Below are 16715 nucleotides of genomic sequence, written 5' to 3'. Positions count from 1 at the left end.
TCATCTTACTTTTTTAACTTAATAATAAAAAAAGAAGATGAGAAAATTAGCAGATAAAAATCCATTTGGCCTGTTACGATTGTACAGAACAGCTGTGTCTAAGCGCATTGTTAAATCACTAAGCCAGTAAGTATTTGACTGAGGTTGACTCCCACGCAATACGTATGCTTTCATTCATTAAGAAACCGTATATGCATTCACAAGTCTGAAGCACTTGAATATAATTAGCTACACTCTTTTAAAAACTGTCAGTAATTTAAGCATTTTTATTTAGAGCAAAGCAAGATAGACCCAGCTAAATGTCAAATGTGTATGACCTTGAGCTACATGACATGGTTGATAAGCAAAGTCATCTTTTCCAACTTGTGAAACACATGTAGGGTATCTTCCTCCTGATGCTCAGATAAATCCATATGGGGCAGTGTTCCCCCATCAAAGGCAGCTTTGCTTACCATGGGCCAATATCTTTCTGGATGACACAACTCAGGGGTGCTACCAATAGCACCAATAGGTCAGAGGCAAGGATGCTGCTAGACAGCCTACGATGTCCAAGATGTCCCCACAACAAGAAATTATGTGGCCCAGTATGTCTAAGTGCTAAGGTTGAAAAACTCTGGCATAGAATTTAATCTTCAAAAGATAAAGACTGAATCATAATGGCAATAACAATAATAAATATATTTATCTGAATATAAATTTCAGAAAGAGATAATAGGTCATCAAAAATGAAAATATAAGCACAAATGTAACCATGGTGCAAAATGAAAAGACCTCATCTATCCTCCTAATAGAAGGTTATCATGAGAAACATGTAATAAAATACCAATGATTTTCCCATTGAACCTCAAGAAGGATATCAATTTCAATCAACGTTTATAGTAATACGGGTCTAGTTTTTCCCGATGCTAATTAACTCTCCCTAATAAATAAACATTGCCCATAAATGTGAAGTTAGAATATTATGTGTGACTATCCCCAGCTTGATCTGGCAATGGTCATTTTAGTGTGGCAGGAGGGAGGGAGGGAGGCAGTAAAATAAGATGTGAACTGAAAAAAGTACAACAGTTCTGTTCAGCTAGTTCAGAAAGAATAAATGCTTTTTCAAGACAGGGAAACTGAGGTACATATGAGGGCTCATGTCATGTGTGGAGTCACTTGTATCAGGCTCTTCAAGGTTCTAGGAACATCTGGAGTCCAAGGCCTCAGTGGGCTCCCCAGGGCTTTTCCTCCTGTTGAACCCACAAGGTCCTAACCAGGACAAGCACCTACTTGGATTAAGCACCATTCAGACACGCAGGGAACTGAGCCTAGCAAAGGAAGGGCTCTAGGCAAAAGGCTGCCCTTTACTACAGTCTCACTGATTGTCAGTCTGAGACCAACATGTCTGGAGTATGCTAGGCTCTGGGGGCTTCCATTGATTGATTCCCAAACTTCCCCCACCAGAACCAGAATTCCATTAAAATGTTGCCAAGTTTGGCAAACAAGAATCCAGAACACCCAGTTATATAAAAGTGCCCTGTGCAGTACTTTAGATACACTTTTACTAAAATTTGATTTCTTATTTATTTGAAATTCAAATTTCACTGGGTCCTAAATTTTATCTTACAACTCTATCCCAGAACTTTAGCATCCCAAGATGGAAAATGCAGTGGAACATGGGTATTGTTCTCCATGCCATCCCTAATATTTTGTGATAGCTGTTGAAGGAGGGTGAGAAGAGACTCCAGCTGTGGTTGGCAAAGGCCAGTGTCATGTTTTAATGGCCATAAGCATGGAGGGTGGGGTGGTAGGAGGACAGGGCATGTTACAGAAACTTGCCATTCACGCTGTTGAACTAGTGTAGTGGCTACTTCTGAAACTGGTGGGAAATTGCCAATGGTAGGTAGTCAACAGGTACTTTCTCTTCTCTCCCTTTTTCACAACCCCCACACCTCACCTTCCATTTACCAGGAGGCCATTTTACCCTTTTGGGGAAAAAAAATTGTTGCTATAAGCTTGTTTCAAGAAAGAATTCTGAGAATACACTATTGACCATTGCCCCAAAACAAGGCATTATCATGGATTGTGGCAGCTTATGAAGTCCAAGATATGCCTTTTTATATCAAATCGAATCATTGGATAGACTCAAGAGAAAGAAAACTATTTCTAGATCACCAAAAAGAAGAGATCATTGATATGGTCTCTACAAGTCTTGCAAAGTCTCGTTTGTGACGTTTATTTGACTGCAGAGGGGTGGTGATGATAGCAAAAAGTGTTTTAAACAACCACAGAGGGATCTTTAGGTATCTCCTCTTTTGCTTCATTCTAATAACTCAAAAGTGATTCCTGCCATTTTTTTCCACGTTTGTACCCCTCACGTCTAGCTGGATGAACATCGCACCGAGCAAAAGAAGTTAAAGCTCCTACAAAAGAAACAGGTACAGATGCAAAAGGAAAAGGACCAGTTGCAAGGGGAACACAGCAGAGCCATCCTCGCCCGAAGCAAACTGGAGAGTCTATGCCGGGAGTTGCAGAGACACAACAAGACACTGAAGGTATGTACTACCACCTCTCTGAATAGCACACTTGCTTGCGTGCTACACAGACACAGGCTTCTGCTACTCATGGAAAGACTGCAAGTTTCTGGCTTCCAGTAAATTATTTTACCTCCTCAAGCCTGTTTCCTCAGCCCTAAAACAGGGATCATACCAACTTCACTGGTGGAGGGGGAAAAATTAACTGAGGTCATATACTGAAAGGTGTGACCTAGGACCTGACACAGAATAGGTTCTCAGTAAAATGTGTGTCATCCCCCCCTTTCCTTTTTCTTACCTTGAGTCCTTATTTTTTTAAGGCAGAACTTAGTTCTACACTTTACAATACAAAATTGTAAAAATCTGCATTTTTGTGTTATGACAAAATCTACATGACTTAAGAAAAATGGACACAAAACTGACTCGATAAAGCAAGATTGAGAGCCAGAATGTCAGTAGTCAGCTGAAAAAAGAAGCTACTTGGAAAACCACTGAAGCTCTTCAGACTTAATTATTCAATCTAAAAATAATAGACTGATCACTTCATTCAGGCTGCATGGGTTTCATTAATTACAGCATAAGCCTCCAGCAGTGTGCCTAATTTGATTACAAACAGACACTAGTTCCATTCAACAAAGCAAGATGCAGGACTCTACAAGATAAGACCGCATGTGTCCACAATTTCCTTTCCAGCTGAAGACCTTAAAGCTTCTGACAAACAATAATTAATTAGACACCAATATTCCTGTGGGATAGTTATTATCACATGCGTTTAAAAGAGATACTTTTAAGAAGCAGAGAGATTAAGATTACTGCTGAGTTTGCTCAACAGAGTTGGGAAGGAAACTGGAAGAGAATAATGGATCTCCATATTCCAGACTGTTTTTTGATATCTGGAAAATGGAAGGCCAGTGTGATGAACTCTCAAATCACAAGTTGTAGGGGAAGGGCTCCTGGCCTCTCCTCAGTCATTGCACTAGGGACAATTGAAAATGCAGGTTAAATGGCAGCCTGAGGATGGGAGCATTATTCTCAACTCAAGATATATATTCAAGTAAATAGCACTCTGTGTTTACATAAATCTTCTGGCTTTCGGTAGTGGTGCATTTTAAGGAGACAAAAATTAAATCAGATAGAGTGGAAAGAAAGATTTACCAACAAAAATATGTAAAGAACAGAATGGGGTAGCTTAGGCTCTTTGGGTAGCATTCAAAGACAGAATGCTAGAAGCAGATGGAGACCCTGTACCTACAGGGTACACACCCTCACTAATGGCTTCCATTTGTGAACGATGAAGTATCATTATCATGCCAGGACTTGTGCTAAGTGCCTTACATATGTCATTTTATCTAATCTTCACAATAACCTTAACAGGGGTTAACACCTCCATTTTACTGGTGAATAAACTGAGACCTGGCAATTCTAATCAGTTGTCCAAGGTATAATGTTGCATAAGCAACAATTAGTTCTGGACCATTTATGTCTTTATTGAATTTCTGTATAGTTTTCCTATCAACTGCCGAGGAAATCTCCTAGTATAATTGTGGAATTGTCTACTTCTCCTTTTAATTATGTAAATGTTTGCTTCACGTTTTTTGAAGTATTAATATGATGTGTATACACATTTATGATTGTTACGTCTCCTTGATAAATTGACTGTTTTACCATTATAAGATGTCCTTTGGTAATAATCATTATCCTGATGTCTACATTATCTGATGTTCCTATAGCCACTCTGGTTTTCTCTTATTGTTTGCATGTCTTTCCATGCTTATTTCCAAACCTGGGACTTTCTATTTCAGGTGAGCCTCTTATAGACAGTATATAGTTGGATCTTGTTTATTTTCATTCTTACAACACCTATCTTTTAGAGTACCAGTCCATTAACATACAATGTAATTATGAATGTGGTTGGATATACTTTTACTAATTTATTATTTATTTACTATTTGTTATCTCTGTTTTATGATCCTCTGTTCTTTTCCTGCTTTCTTTTGGATTATTTGAATTTATTTTAAATTCCATTTTAATTTATCTCTTGGATTTTCTTTTTTTATTTTTATTTCTAATGTTTTATTTATTTTTTGAGAGAGAGAGTGTGTGTGAGCAGGGAAGGTCAGAGAGAGAGGGAGATACAGAATCCAAAGCAGGCTCCAGGCTCTGAGCTAGGTGTCAGCACAGAGCCCAACGCGGGGCTTGAACCCACAAACCGTGAGATCATGACCTACACTGAAGCCAGACGCTCAACCGACTGAGCCACCCAGGCACTCCATCTCTTGGATTTTCAGTTATACTTCTTTGTATTTTCAGTGGTTGCTCCATAATTATTTGTACATCCTTAACTTTCCACGGTCAACCTGGAGTTAACACTGTTATCATTTAACATAAGGTATAAAAGCACGGCAGCCTAAATACGTACATTTACTACCCCCTTACCTTCAAACTATAATTGTTGTATTACATTCACGTACATTTAAAAAGCTCAAAAGGTAATGTTTTAATTTTTACTTTAAATGATCTTATGCATTTCTTTAAAAATTAAAGGCAAAAGACGCCTGGGTGGCTCAGTCCATTCAGTGTCCAACTCTTGATTTCGCCTTTTGTCATGATCTCATGGTTGTGAGGTCAAGGTCCATGTTGGACTCAGTGCTGAGCATGGTGCCTGCTTGGGATCTTCTCTCTCCCTTTCTTTCTGCCCCTTCCTTGCTACTGTTCTCTTTCTCTCTAAATAAATAAATAAACATTAAAAATAATAATAATAAATAAATAAAATAAAAATTAAATGTAAAAACTGTTTTTATTTACTCATATATTTACAATTTTTGGCATCTTTTATTCTTTCTGAAGCTTCAACTTTCTGTCTGCTATCATTCCCTGCTGCTTGAAAACCTTCCTTTACTATTTCTTATCACAGAAGTGTACTGGCAATTAATTCTTACTTATTTATTTTTTAATCTTAAAAATGTCTTTATTGTGTTTTTATTTTTGAAGGTTGTGGTTACTGCATATATAATTCTGGATTGGCAAGATTTCTCTTTTTTTCTTTTCTTTCTTTTTCTCAGCCTTTTATAGGTTGTGTATTCTGTAATCGAACCTCCCATGATTTCTGATGAAAATCAGCAATAATTTGAATTGCTGTCCCCCAGTATTCAGTAATGCCATTTATCTCTGGCTACTTTCAAGGTTTTTCTACTGATTGTTGGTTTTCAGAATTTTGACTGCTTTATATGCCAGGCTGCAGTTTTCTTCATATTTATCCTATTTGAGATTGCCAAGCTTCTCTGCATCTGTAATTTATATAATTCACCAATTTTAGTAAAGTTTCAACCATTTTTCTTCAAGTATTTTTCTCTCATTCTCTCTCCTTTCCTCCTAAGATTCTAACTTCATGTGTGTTCAACCTTTTGCTATTGTCCCACTGGTCCCTTGTCTCTCTTCATGTTCTTCACCAATCCTTTTTCTTCTAGCTTCAGATTAGATCGTTTATATTGATCTATCTTCACATTTACTGATTCTTTCCTCTGCTATCTCCAGTCTGCTATAAAGCTGCCCAGTGATTTGTGAATTTCATATTTTCTAACTTTTAACTGCAGAATTTCCACTTGGTTCTTTCTTAAAGGTTTTCTTTTTTCTCTTTTAGATTTCCTATCTTTTCATTCATTAAGATAATACTTTCCTTTATAATCATTCAGCATACTTATAACACCTGTTTTTAAGTTCTCCTTTACTAATTCCACATCTGGGTCATTATGCAATAGGCCTCCTCTGATTATCTTTTCTTATGAGGATGGGTCAGATTTTCTTAGTTCTTCATATATCAAGTCACTGTAGACTATCTTCTGGGTGTTGCAGCTGTTGTGACATGTAGCGTATAGATTCTATCATACCCGTTGAATGTCATTGCTTTTGTTGTTGTTATTGTTGTTATTCTTTTTAAGCAGGGAATTAATTTGACTAGAGTCAAATTGCAAATCCTCTCTCTTGGGCAGCAGCTCAAACTCAGTTCATTTCTATTTTCTTAATTAGGCTGCTTTGAGTTTGCTCTGCACATGTGTGGCTCAGGGTCAGCCAAAATTTGGGCAGAATTTATTCACAGAATTTAGGAGTCTCTCTCTCTCTCTGTCTCTCTCTCTCTGTGTCTCTCTCTCTCTGACTCTCTCTTTTTTGGGAATCTCCTCTCATCTTTCAGTGGCTGTTGTTGCCCATAACTCTTCATTCCTCAGTACAGAAAAATGGTAGGTAGGTTTTCTATGAGAATTTTACCCAGTCCATGCAGCTGCCAATTATAGTCTTCATTCAAGCTAAAAGCTGTTTACAAAAAAAAATTGAGAAACTTACCGTATACCATTTCTTTTTTATAGGGGTCAGCTTCCCTCTAGCATCTGCCTGCTTCTATCTCCAGTTCTCCAGTGTTTCTGAGTAGTTGTTTCTTGCCTCTTGTCCAGACCTTCTAGTTGTTATCGGTAGAAGGGTTAAAGTGGTATGAGCTTCCTTATCCATACTAGTGAAACAACCCAAGTATATCTGCATCTCAACTCCATGTGCTGAGAGCTTGGGAAGATATTTAAAAAAAAGAATGCATGCCAGCCTCTCCCCACCAAAAAACTTAACTACTACTATTCTTTTTTTAATGTTAATTTTTGAAAGAGAGAGAGAAAAGGTGAGCAGGGGAGGGGCAGAGAGAGAAGGGGATAGAGGATCTGAAGCAAGCTCTGCACTGACCGCACCAAGCCCAATGTGGGGCTTCAGCTCATGAACTGTGGGATCATGACTTAAGCTAAAGTCAGACACTTAACCAACTGAGCCACCCTTAACTATTACTATTCTTCATTAAAACCAATTCTTCCGTGAGTCAAAAAAAAACCCCACAAAAGCTCATAATCTAGGATAATTTAAAAAAGACCAGTGAAATTCTGAAACATGGGTTTGTTTCAACAAAATATTCATATATTTAAAACAATAAATGTGAGCTTCAAACTACACTGAAAAAGAACTGTCCAGTAAGAGTTGGCTAAGTGTTTCAGGGAACATGATGTTAGTACATGAATAAGTAGAATTTGTTATCAGAATATCACAACAAAGGACTATAGGACTTATCTAGTCCAAGTTACTCCTGTCTGTATGTAAATTAATAATCCACTGAATAGACACTTACTAAATACTTATTAAATATATGTCAGGGCACAGCACCAGTTTTAAGATGCACAGTGATGCTCACAAAATCTGCCTTCTTAGTTATTTCAGACTTTGCCTCTCAATCTTCTTGGCATTATTCATTTCCATTTTGAATAATGTGCTTGATAAAGAAAATTTTACCTCTGACATTATCCAAATGATTGCAAATTCTTTCAATAGAATCAAATTTTATAAAATTTTGCTAGATTTATTTTTCTCTCAAGAGAAACTACTATAAAATGCAAAGTGCTGTTTTGTGGGCCAGGATCAGGTGCTCTATGGTTTGACTGTATTTAATACCATCCTAACACCCACACCTTCTTTCTGGAGCCGGTTGCCAGTGACAAGCTCAGACTATTATGGGATGGTCCTTTTATTTCCTCATTCATTAATGGATAGAACAGTTATACATACAAATGGCAATCAGATCATGGTCTGTAGTTCTGCAACTATGAACCTGTTGACCTCTAAGCTCAGCTGGAGTGGTAAGTAGATAATCACTTTCACAGGTATATTCAGTGACTCTGAGCAGATGGCCATAATCATTCTTAATGAAATATATATAGTAAGTGCTAGCATATAAAGTTCACGGAAATATCTCAATTAATTTCTTCAGATTAAGATAGGTAGATATTTCCCATAATACCCCTAAAAAGTTGTCACTCAATCAATGTTTATGCCATGACCTAAGTATGATTCAGATATCAAGAATTCTATAAGCATTGGAAAATATGTTAATATTTTAGAATAAAAAGGACACCTAATGATAAATTATTTCCGGAGCGTAATTTTTAGCATCAGTTTTTATTTTGATCACATTATTCAACTACCATAATAAAGATTTGCACAATTACTTCTATTTCAACCATTATTTCTTTTTAAAATTCCGATTACATAATTTGATCATGGGAGGCAACTAAATGCAGTATAACTTTACTTGCCAACCATGAAGCAAGCTTTTATAATAACAATTAATCAGAAGTGAAAGGCGTCCTAAAATGTCTATATCACTTTTTAGCAGTGTCTCTATCTTTGGTATGATAGAGCAAGATTAAATCCTTTGATTCTAAAAGAATGAGAGGAATCATCACAAAGCAAACAATTCTCAATATAGACATGAAGGAAATTTGGGCACATTGTTGGTAGTTAGTAATGAAGGGAGGGTTTTGATTTAAGAGAAAAGAGAACAGAAATGATAAAAAAGTTAATTTCCAATTCTTGAATGTTAACAAAGAGGAAGAGGGGGAAATTAGATGTTTCATTTGAGAGTTAAAGAAGATTTGAAACTTAATATTGCTTTCAGATTCAAAATTTACATTGAACATTTCAATTACCCTATGTGACACATGGGCTGATTGTTCTTTCAGAAATAAAATATCCAGCAAATTTTCTAAGGTTTCTTTTTATGTTCTTGAATTGCTGTAATTGATCTATAGCTATCTTTGTTTCCTTTTCAAGCTTTTTGATGAAAGTTTTTCTTACTAAGAAAAAGTTTGTATTGCGATCACTTGTATTTACAAAACTTGGGTAATACAATTATGTGGTTAACATGCCATAGATTTTTTATAGAGGAATTTAAGATCTATTATTCTTCTTTCTGTACCAAACCAAGGAAATACAGGATCTGTCTCATCAACCAGTAAAGCCCAATGGCCTTTTTTCCAGGCCACAGACAAGAGATCAAAACCATATTACTACATGTTTGTTAGGAATCGCTACAGTTTATGCACTCAGCAGGAGACCTGTCATCTTTAAAATAAGCCTATTCATCACCAACTATCAAATTCAAGGCCCTCACTGCACCTGCTTTGAGTGACTGTGTATTTACAACTGAAACCTTTGCTCATACATTTATTTTGGGGCTGAGCAAGTTTAGCTCCAGAGAACTGAGAAAAAAAATGTCCTGCCTGCCCTGCACACTAACCTCCTTTTACTGACCTAACCCTGAGTTCTAGAAACCCAGATGCATGTAAACCAGCATAACAAAAGACTTTGCTTTTTATCCACAGGAAGAGACCCTTCAGCGGGCACGTGAGGAAGAAGAGAAGAGGAAGGAGATCACAAGTCATTTCCAGACTACTCTGACGGATATCCAGGCCCAGATTGAACAGCAGAGTGAGCGAAATATGAAGCTGTGTCAGGAGAACACAGAGCTTGCAGAGAAACTGAAAAGCATCATTGATCAGTACGAGCTCAGAGAGGAGGTGAGAACCACATCAAACAACTTAGGAGCACTATATATAGATCCAGATCTGGGCTGTGAGGGTGGGGAACTTGGTTAATAAGGCCTGCCCTCTCAATTGATTAATATTTAGGACTGGATTTCTTTTACTAGCCAAAATTAAAGCAGGAGGTATTGCAAACTACCTGGCTGAAAGCCATATGGGAATTCTTCAAAACTGGAATCATTGCAGAGCGAAGGCAATAAATAGGAAGTAGTAGGCCATGAGTACAGTTATCCTGGGAAACAGCATTTCTCAATTTTAAAAAACATTCTCTATGGAGCCAAGAAATATTTCACATACCCCTTCTTAAGATTCACCATGTCGTCTAATGTAAAGGCTTTGTATTCTATATGCTCGACAAGCCAATAATAGGATTAATGATGTAATAATTATAACATTAATGGTATTATTTATTCAGTGCTCAATTTGTGCCAGGGAAGGTGCTGAGTTACTGTACTTTACATACAGTATGCCATTACCTTGTCTCAACAGCCTTATGCACTAGATAATACCTTACTTTCCCCATTATATGGATGGGAAGCAGAAGCTATGAGGTTAAATCATAGTCACACTTACCCATTGTCACAAAAGCCAAAAGAGTTTTGCTTTCAATAATTTACATTAGGGAGACTATGAGGGTCTTTTATTATTTCAAAATTATATCTTTATATTTAATGTATTTTTAAGACTTCTGAGGCCCTCTCAAGATTTTTATATGTATTATTTTCCTCCCCCAACCCAAATATTAAAATGTCTGCCTTAAATGTCACATAACATAATCAGAGTGGCTCTGTAGGCTACATGCTAAGATTTTATCAAGAAAAAAACTGAGCCAATAGCACACAGAAGCAGCAATTAGGTAAATTGAGAAACCCCTTACAGTAAACCAAAATGCCATGTTACCATTTTATCTTGTCACTAAGATTAATCCAACTCCAGAGTGGAGGTTCAGGCAAAAGCAAAAGGGAGAAAGCAAGCAAGCAAGAAAGCAAGAAAGCCAGCAAGAAAGCCAGCAAGCCATAGTCTTCAGAGAGATCCCAGATAAGAATAGACTGGTAGACCAGTTGTACATTCTTGGGATTGAGTCTAGATAAACCCCAAGGCTAGAAATCCCTGGGTCCTCTTGCCAACTGGATGTCTTAATGACTAAGAAATTCTCTGCACTGAAGTAGAATTGGAAGCTTCTCTTCACTAAGCTAGTTGAGAGGTCAAAAGATGTAGAGGAGGCAGTAGCCCATTGGCATATCAATTCATCTGTGACCTTTGGCCTGGTCTTGCCCAGCAGGGCAAAAGAGTGAGGGGCTCCTCACTCAGTTCCAGACCCTGGGCCACATGCTGGTATCCCAGAGCCGCCTCATAACCCATGAGACAAGAATGTGGAAGAGAATTCACTGTGATGAATTATATTAATGGGATTGAAATTGGTTTTATATTCATAGATCTCACCACAATACTGAGTGATGGTGCTGTAGCCCGTCCTTACAATACACATCATCTTGCTGTCTACACAACAACTAATGTTGGTATCTAGTAGTTACTAAATTTAGAAAAATAATGTTGGGAGCTCCTGGAGTTAACACTACTGAACTTTGGCACCTCTGCCTTTTGCAGCCACCTTTGCATTATGCAAAATGCTGGGGACTGAACCAATTTATGACTTTTATATAATCCCATAAGTGATGATGCCAATGTGTTTATCCACCCCCCCCCATTTTATTCCTAAAACCTGGAGAACATGTGTGTCAATACTATTTTTTTTATTTTACATTATTGGCACCAAAAATAAGTCAAGCTTGATATGTGCAATTTATTTTTCCATAGCATCTGGACAAAATATTTAAGCACAGAGAACTGCAGCAGAAGCTGGTGGACGCAAAACTGGAGCAGGCACAAGAAATGATGAAGGAAGCGGAGGAGCGACACCAACGCGAGAAGGAATATGTACTTATTTGAGTCAATGTGTTTGTCTGGTCAGCCTAGGGGTCGGGGAACCCCTGAGAAAGTTGGGTTTGATCATGGTCACAGAGCACTAGACCGATGGAGAGAATCTGGGCTTCCCTAGAGAGCTACACTGACCAGCCAGTAGAAGGCACTGTACTTACATGGTTTTTTACATAAAACAGTCATGCATCCATTCAACAAATCTTTTTCAAGCACGTGCCCTGTGCTAAGCATCATCTTGGACACTGGGGTATAGCAGTGAACAGGGCCAAGAAGGCCATGTCCCAGCAGGGAGACCAGGATCTAACTAAGAAAAGACAGGCAACAAGCAAGCAATGGAATAAAGAAGTAAAATTTCAGATAATAACAGGTGCTCGTAGAGAAATAAGGAAAAATTGAAAAAGGGCCAAAGGAGGGGGGCCTACTATAGGCCAGATGACCAGGAAGCCGTCCAGACGGGAGGATGCTTGAGCTGAGCCCTGCCTGGTGAGAGGGAGGCAGAGGGGAGGTCTTCAGCAGCAGTGTCTGGCCCTAATGCTGGAACTAGCTTGATATAGAAAAAAGTCAGGGTAGCAAGAACATGTGGACCCGTAAGAGGAAGATTCCAAATGAAGTTGGAGACATAAGCAGGGGCCGAACTGTGTAGCTTTATAGGCTTGGGAAGTCGTTTGAATTTTTATTCTAAATATACTGAGAAAGTCTGGGTAGTTTTAGCTAAGGAAGTGACATGATCTGCCTTGCATCTAGAAGAGGTAAATCTGGCTCCTGAGTGGAAAGTGAGCTAAAAGGGGACAAGGAGTCTACTGCAGCTCTCTGGAGGAGACATGATAATAGCGTGGGTGGCGGATGTGGCTCTGGACAAGGGGAACTGGGCCTGGACAGAAGTTATGTTTGCAGTGCAAAACCAACGGTCAGTACTCTAAACTGAAGACGGTGGCGGTGAGGAAAGGGAAGAGTCAAGGACGACTCCTGAGCTTTTGGGTTTAAGAAACTGAGGGGTGACTTTTAATGCATCTCCTTAACCCCAAACATTCTGAGCCAGCTCCAGGGCCAGCCTCCAGATGAGAGAGTTGAGGCTCAAAGAGGATATACAACTTGTTTAAGGTCCCACACTGCCAACGCATCACGTCTCCAATGTGTCTGTCTCCAAAGCCAGGCTCTGTAATAATACATCACACGCAGGGGTGTGTTTCAGAGGCATGAGTTGAAGTGTGTGTCCGCTGCTGGGAAAAGGGATTTAAAATGCAACAGGGGGCGCCTGGGTGGCTCAGTCGGTTAAGCCTCCGGCTTCGGCTCAGGTCAGATCTCACGTTCGTGGGCTCGAGCCCCACGTCAGGCTCTGTGCTGACAGCTAGCTCAGAGCCTGGAGCCTGCTTCCGGTTCTGTGTCTCCTTCTCTCTCTGACCCTTCCCCTCTCATGCTCTGTCTCTCTCTGTATCAAAAATAAAAAATAAAACATTAAAAAAATTTTAAAAAAAATAATAAAATACAACAACAGACTAACCGTTCAAATTGGCCATTTAAAATTGATCATAAACTTTGCAATTACCTAAAATCAGACTCAAAGAGTAATTTAATAATAACTATGGTTATCAAAGACGGCAGCAAAAGGGCGATTTTTGGAGAACATAACCTGGTGAATATTGGATAATCTCAAATCAGAAGCCCATGTGCTCCTAATAAAAAGATAAAATTGTTAAATCCTTTACAACATAGCTCTCAAAATAAGAAATAAAGCATTTAATTATTGTTCAGAATTTAAGAAATCAGATACACCACTGTTGGCATAATTATCCTTTTGGCAAAATATGCTTCCTATAGGATACCATTACGTTTGGTATATAACACATGAGACTTGACAGAGCAATAACTAGGCAGAGATTCATCTGAAAGAGACTATGGGTAATTTTGAGGTGACCCAGCCTGAGCAAGAAGTTAACATGCTGCCCTATTTTGCTATCCTGGTTTAGCAAAACAGCATATTTGAGTCAAAAAATGTTAGCCCCCTCAGTTCTTCAAAGCTGGCCACCTACCCAGGTTTCAGCGATGATGCTTCTTTTTGAAAATAATGAATTATCAAGTCACAGCCGATGGTTCCTTCATCCCAAGCATAACAGGCAGCCACTTTCCTCTCTCTCAGTCAGGGAACAACCCACCACACTGGGGTCCTGAGCCTGCTCAGTGACGCAGGTGCCACACCCCCAGATGGCCAGAGGGGACCCTGAAGGTCTGTCTCCACAGCGGCCTCAGACCCGTGGGCTGGGTCGTCGGCACTTCTATAACAATGAGCTTTCACTGCTCTCTGGGAGGCATGGAGGAACAAGTACAACCCATCTTACAAATGGAGACTTTGAACCATGAGAAAAAGATAAACTTGGATAAGAAAAAAGATGCCTCCAAGTTTTTAATATAATTTTATTGTTGTTTGTTCTGATTATAAAAAGAATGGACATTTTATAAAATAGGCATAAGGAAAAAGAAAAATATAAATCAATCTATCCTCAAAAACACTAAAACTTCTTTTTTTTTAATGTTTATTTATTTGTGAGAGAAAGAGAGACAGAACGCAAGCAGGGAAAGGGCAGAGAGGGAGTGGGAGACACAGAATCTGAAGCAGGCTCCAGGCTCTGAGCTGTCAGCACAGAGCCCAACATGGGGCTCAAACTCACAAACTGTGAGATAATGACCTAAGCTGAAGTTGGATGCTTAATTGACCGAGCCACCCAGGTGCCCCTACAGTAGAAACTTCTTAAACTAATGGCCACCTACTTCACTAACCAGATTAACCCGTGATATCCACCATTCTGTCTGTAAACACAGACAGTATGTTGAATCTTGTGGCTGGACAGCTACTCAGTGTCTACACATGGGTTCCCAAGTTAAGTAAGATGGCACTCACCAAGAATCAGCTCTTTGCTCCCAAACCTTTTCTTTCAGTTATCCGTGATTTTGTGTTATGAAAACCAACAGAATGATGTAGAAACTGACAAAATGTAAGTGTGAAAAGAAAGAACTGCTTTCCGGGTGCCTGAGTAGCTTAGTCAGTTAAACATCTGACCTCTATTCAGGTCATGATCTTGCCGTTCCTGAGTTTGAGCCTGGCCTTAGGCTCTGTGCTGACAGCTCAGAGCCTGGAGACTGCTTCAGACTCTGTCTCCCTCTCTCTCTGCCCCTCCCTGACACTCTCTCTCTGCCTCTCAAAAATGAATAACTTTTTAAAACTAAATAACTTTTCTATGAAAACGATGCTTAATGCTTTGAAATGCTTAATGTTTGAAGGCAAATAGCACAAAAGCAATTGTCAAGTTAGATAGGAGATAGAGGACTTGGAGAAAGTGGTAAAACTCTAGAGAATTATCCAATCAAATGTATTCACAAATATTTTTAAGTCTTTTGGTTCTAGTACTATTGTTTAAAAAGTAAGATACAAACAACAACAAAAGCTTCTCTGAATGTCAGTCAGAAGACCCATACCCAGGGGTGGCTCAGTGGGTTAAGTGTCCAACTCTGGATTTTGGCTCAGGTCAGGATCTCACAGTTCATGACATTGAGCCCTGCATTGGGCTCCATGCTGTTGGCACGGAGCTTGCTTAAGATTCTCTCTTTCCCTGCCCCTTCCTTCTTCGTACACTGTCTCTTGCTGTCTCTCTCAAAATAAGTAAATAAATAAGCTTTAAAAAAAAAGAAAAAAAAGACCCATACCCAAAACAAAGACCATAGCTTTGTATCAAAATCGATAAGTAAACAAACATCTTAAGTTAAAATAACAAGTTTTACATATGTGTGTGTCACGTTTATGCCTAGAACAACATTTTCAATTTAACCTGTCAGCTCCTCGTCTTGATTGTCTTGGATATGAGAACCTCGGTTGTATTTGAAAGGCTGTGTCATGAAAGACGGATGAGACTTACTGTGTAAATCTCATACAGACTTGGAATAATAGGTCAAGTTTCCAACCCAGTGTTTCTCAAAATGTAATCCATGGACCCCCAATACTCAAACCACCTTGGGTATTTGCTCTAACTACAGACTTTCATCACACTCTATAGTTCCTAACTGACATCCTTTGAGCGGGATCTGCATTTTAACATGCTCCCTGGGAGAGGCCGGTGCATGCTACCGTGGGGAACTGTGGTCGAGGAGAATAACCTTGAGTTCAACATAAAGGAACAGCTGCGTCCAATAATGATCAGGGGCGGAGGGGGTATTCTGGAAATGTTCAAGCAGAGGCTGAATGATGATTGAACAGGACTGCTAGGAAAGGTTCCGTAAATTGGTGGGAGGTTAAATTTTGTGTGATTTGTGATTGAGTTGATGATTATTTTTTCTTTTTTATCCATTAGAACCACAAATTTTGAGTTGAGAATCCAACTTTTTAGACTAGCTGTTTTCTTGGCTTTCTTAGACACTTTGCCAAGTTCCCAAAAAATTACTTAAGAGGGTTAATTAGCAAGTTATTCCGTTTCATACACAAATTATAACCACAGAGGAATATAAAGGGCAATTTGACCATCTTTCCATGTGTTCTCTCCTCTCACAGTTGCTGAACCAGGCAGCAGAGTGGAAACTTCAGGCCAAAGTGCTGAAGGAGCAAGAGACAGTCCTTCAGGCTCAGGTGAAGTTGAGTGGTGGGGGGGGGGGGAAGGACAACCATGCATGGGGTGTGCTCTCCGTGTTGCCACATACACAGGCTGTGAACCATAGGTAGTCTCTACCATGCCTTACATGTGGCGAGCGCGAGGGGAACAGGAGTTAGGAATGAAGACTAACTTCATATTTTAAAGTAAAAATAAAAGCACAGCATTATATCTGAGAAAAAGAAGAGCTCTGCAACAAGGACATCCAGTCAAAAGGGTTGTTG

General features: G+C 39.0%; 1 protein-coding gene across 3 annotated transcripts in view; it reads left to right on the top strand.

The window, feature by feature from the left end:
- Window positions 1-16715, top strand: part of TXLNB (taxilin beta) — a 49126-nt gene that overhangs the window by 15746 nt on the left and 16665 nt on the right. For all 3 annotated transcript variants that reach the window (XM_029945512.1, XM_029945510.1, XM_029945511.1), the window contains 4 exons: window positions 2364-2534; window positions 9698-9892; window positions 11735-11854; window positions 16395-16469. In XM_029945512.1, coding sequence (XP_029801372.1) covers window positions 2364-2534; window positions 9698-9892; window positions 11735-11854; window positions 16395-16469 — 561 coding nt within the window. The remainder of the gene's footprint in view (window positions 1-2363; window positions 2535-9697; window positions 9893-11734; window positions 11855-16394; window positions 16470-16715) is intronic.

This window comes from Suricata suricatta, chromosome 7 (genome assembly GCF_006229205.1).
Source record: "Suricata suricatta isolate VVHF042 chromosome 7, meerkat_22Aug2017_6uvM2_HiC, whole genome shotgun sequence".
NCBI lineage: Eukaryota > Metazoa > Chordata > Mammalia > Carnivora > Herpestidae > Suricata > Suricata suricatta.
This window is presented reverse-complemented; position numbering and strand designations above follow the sequence as displayed.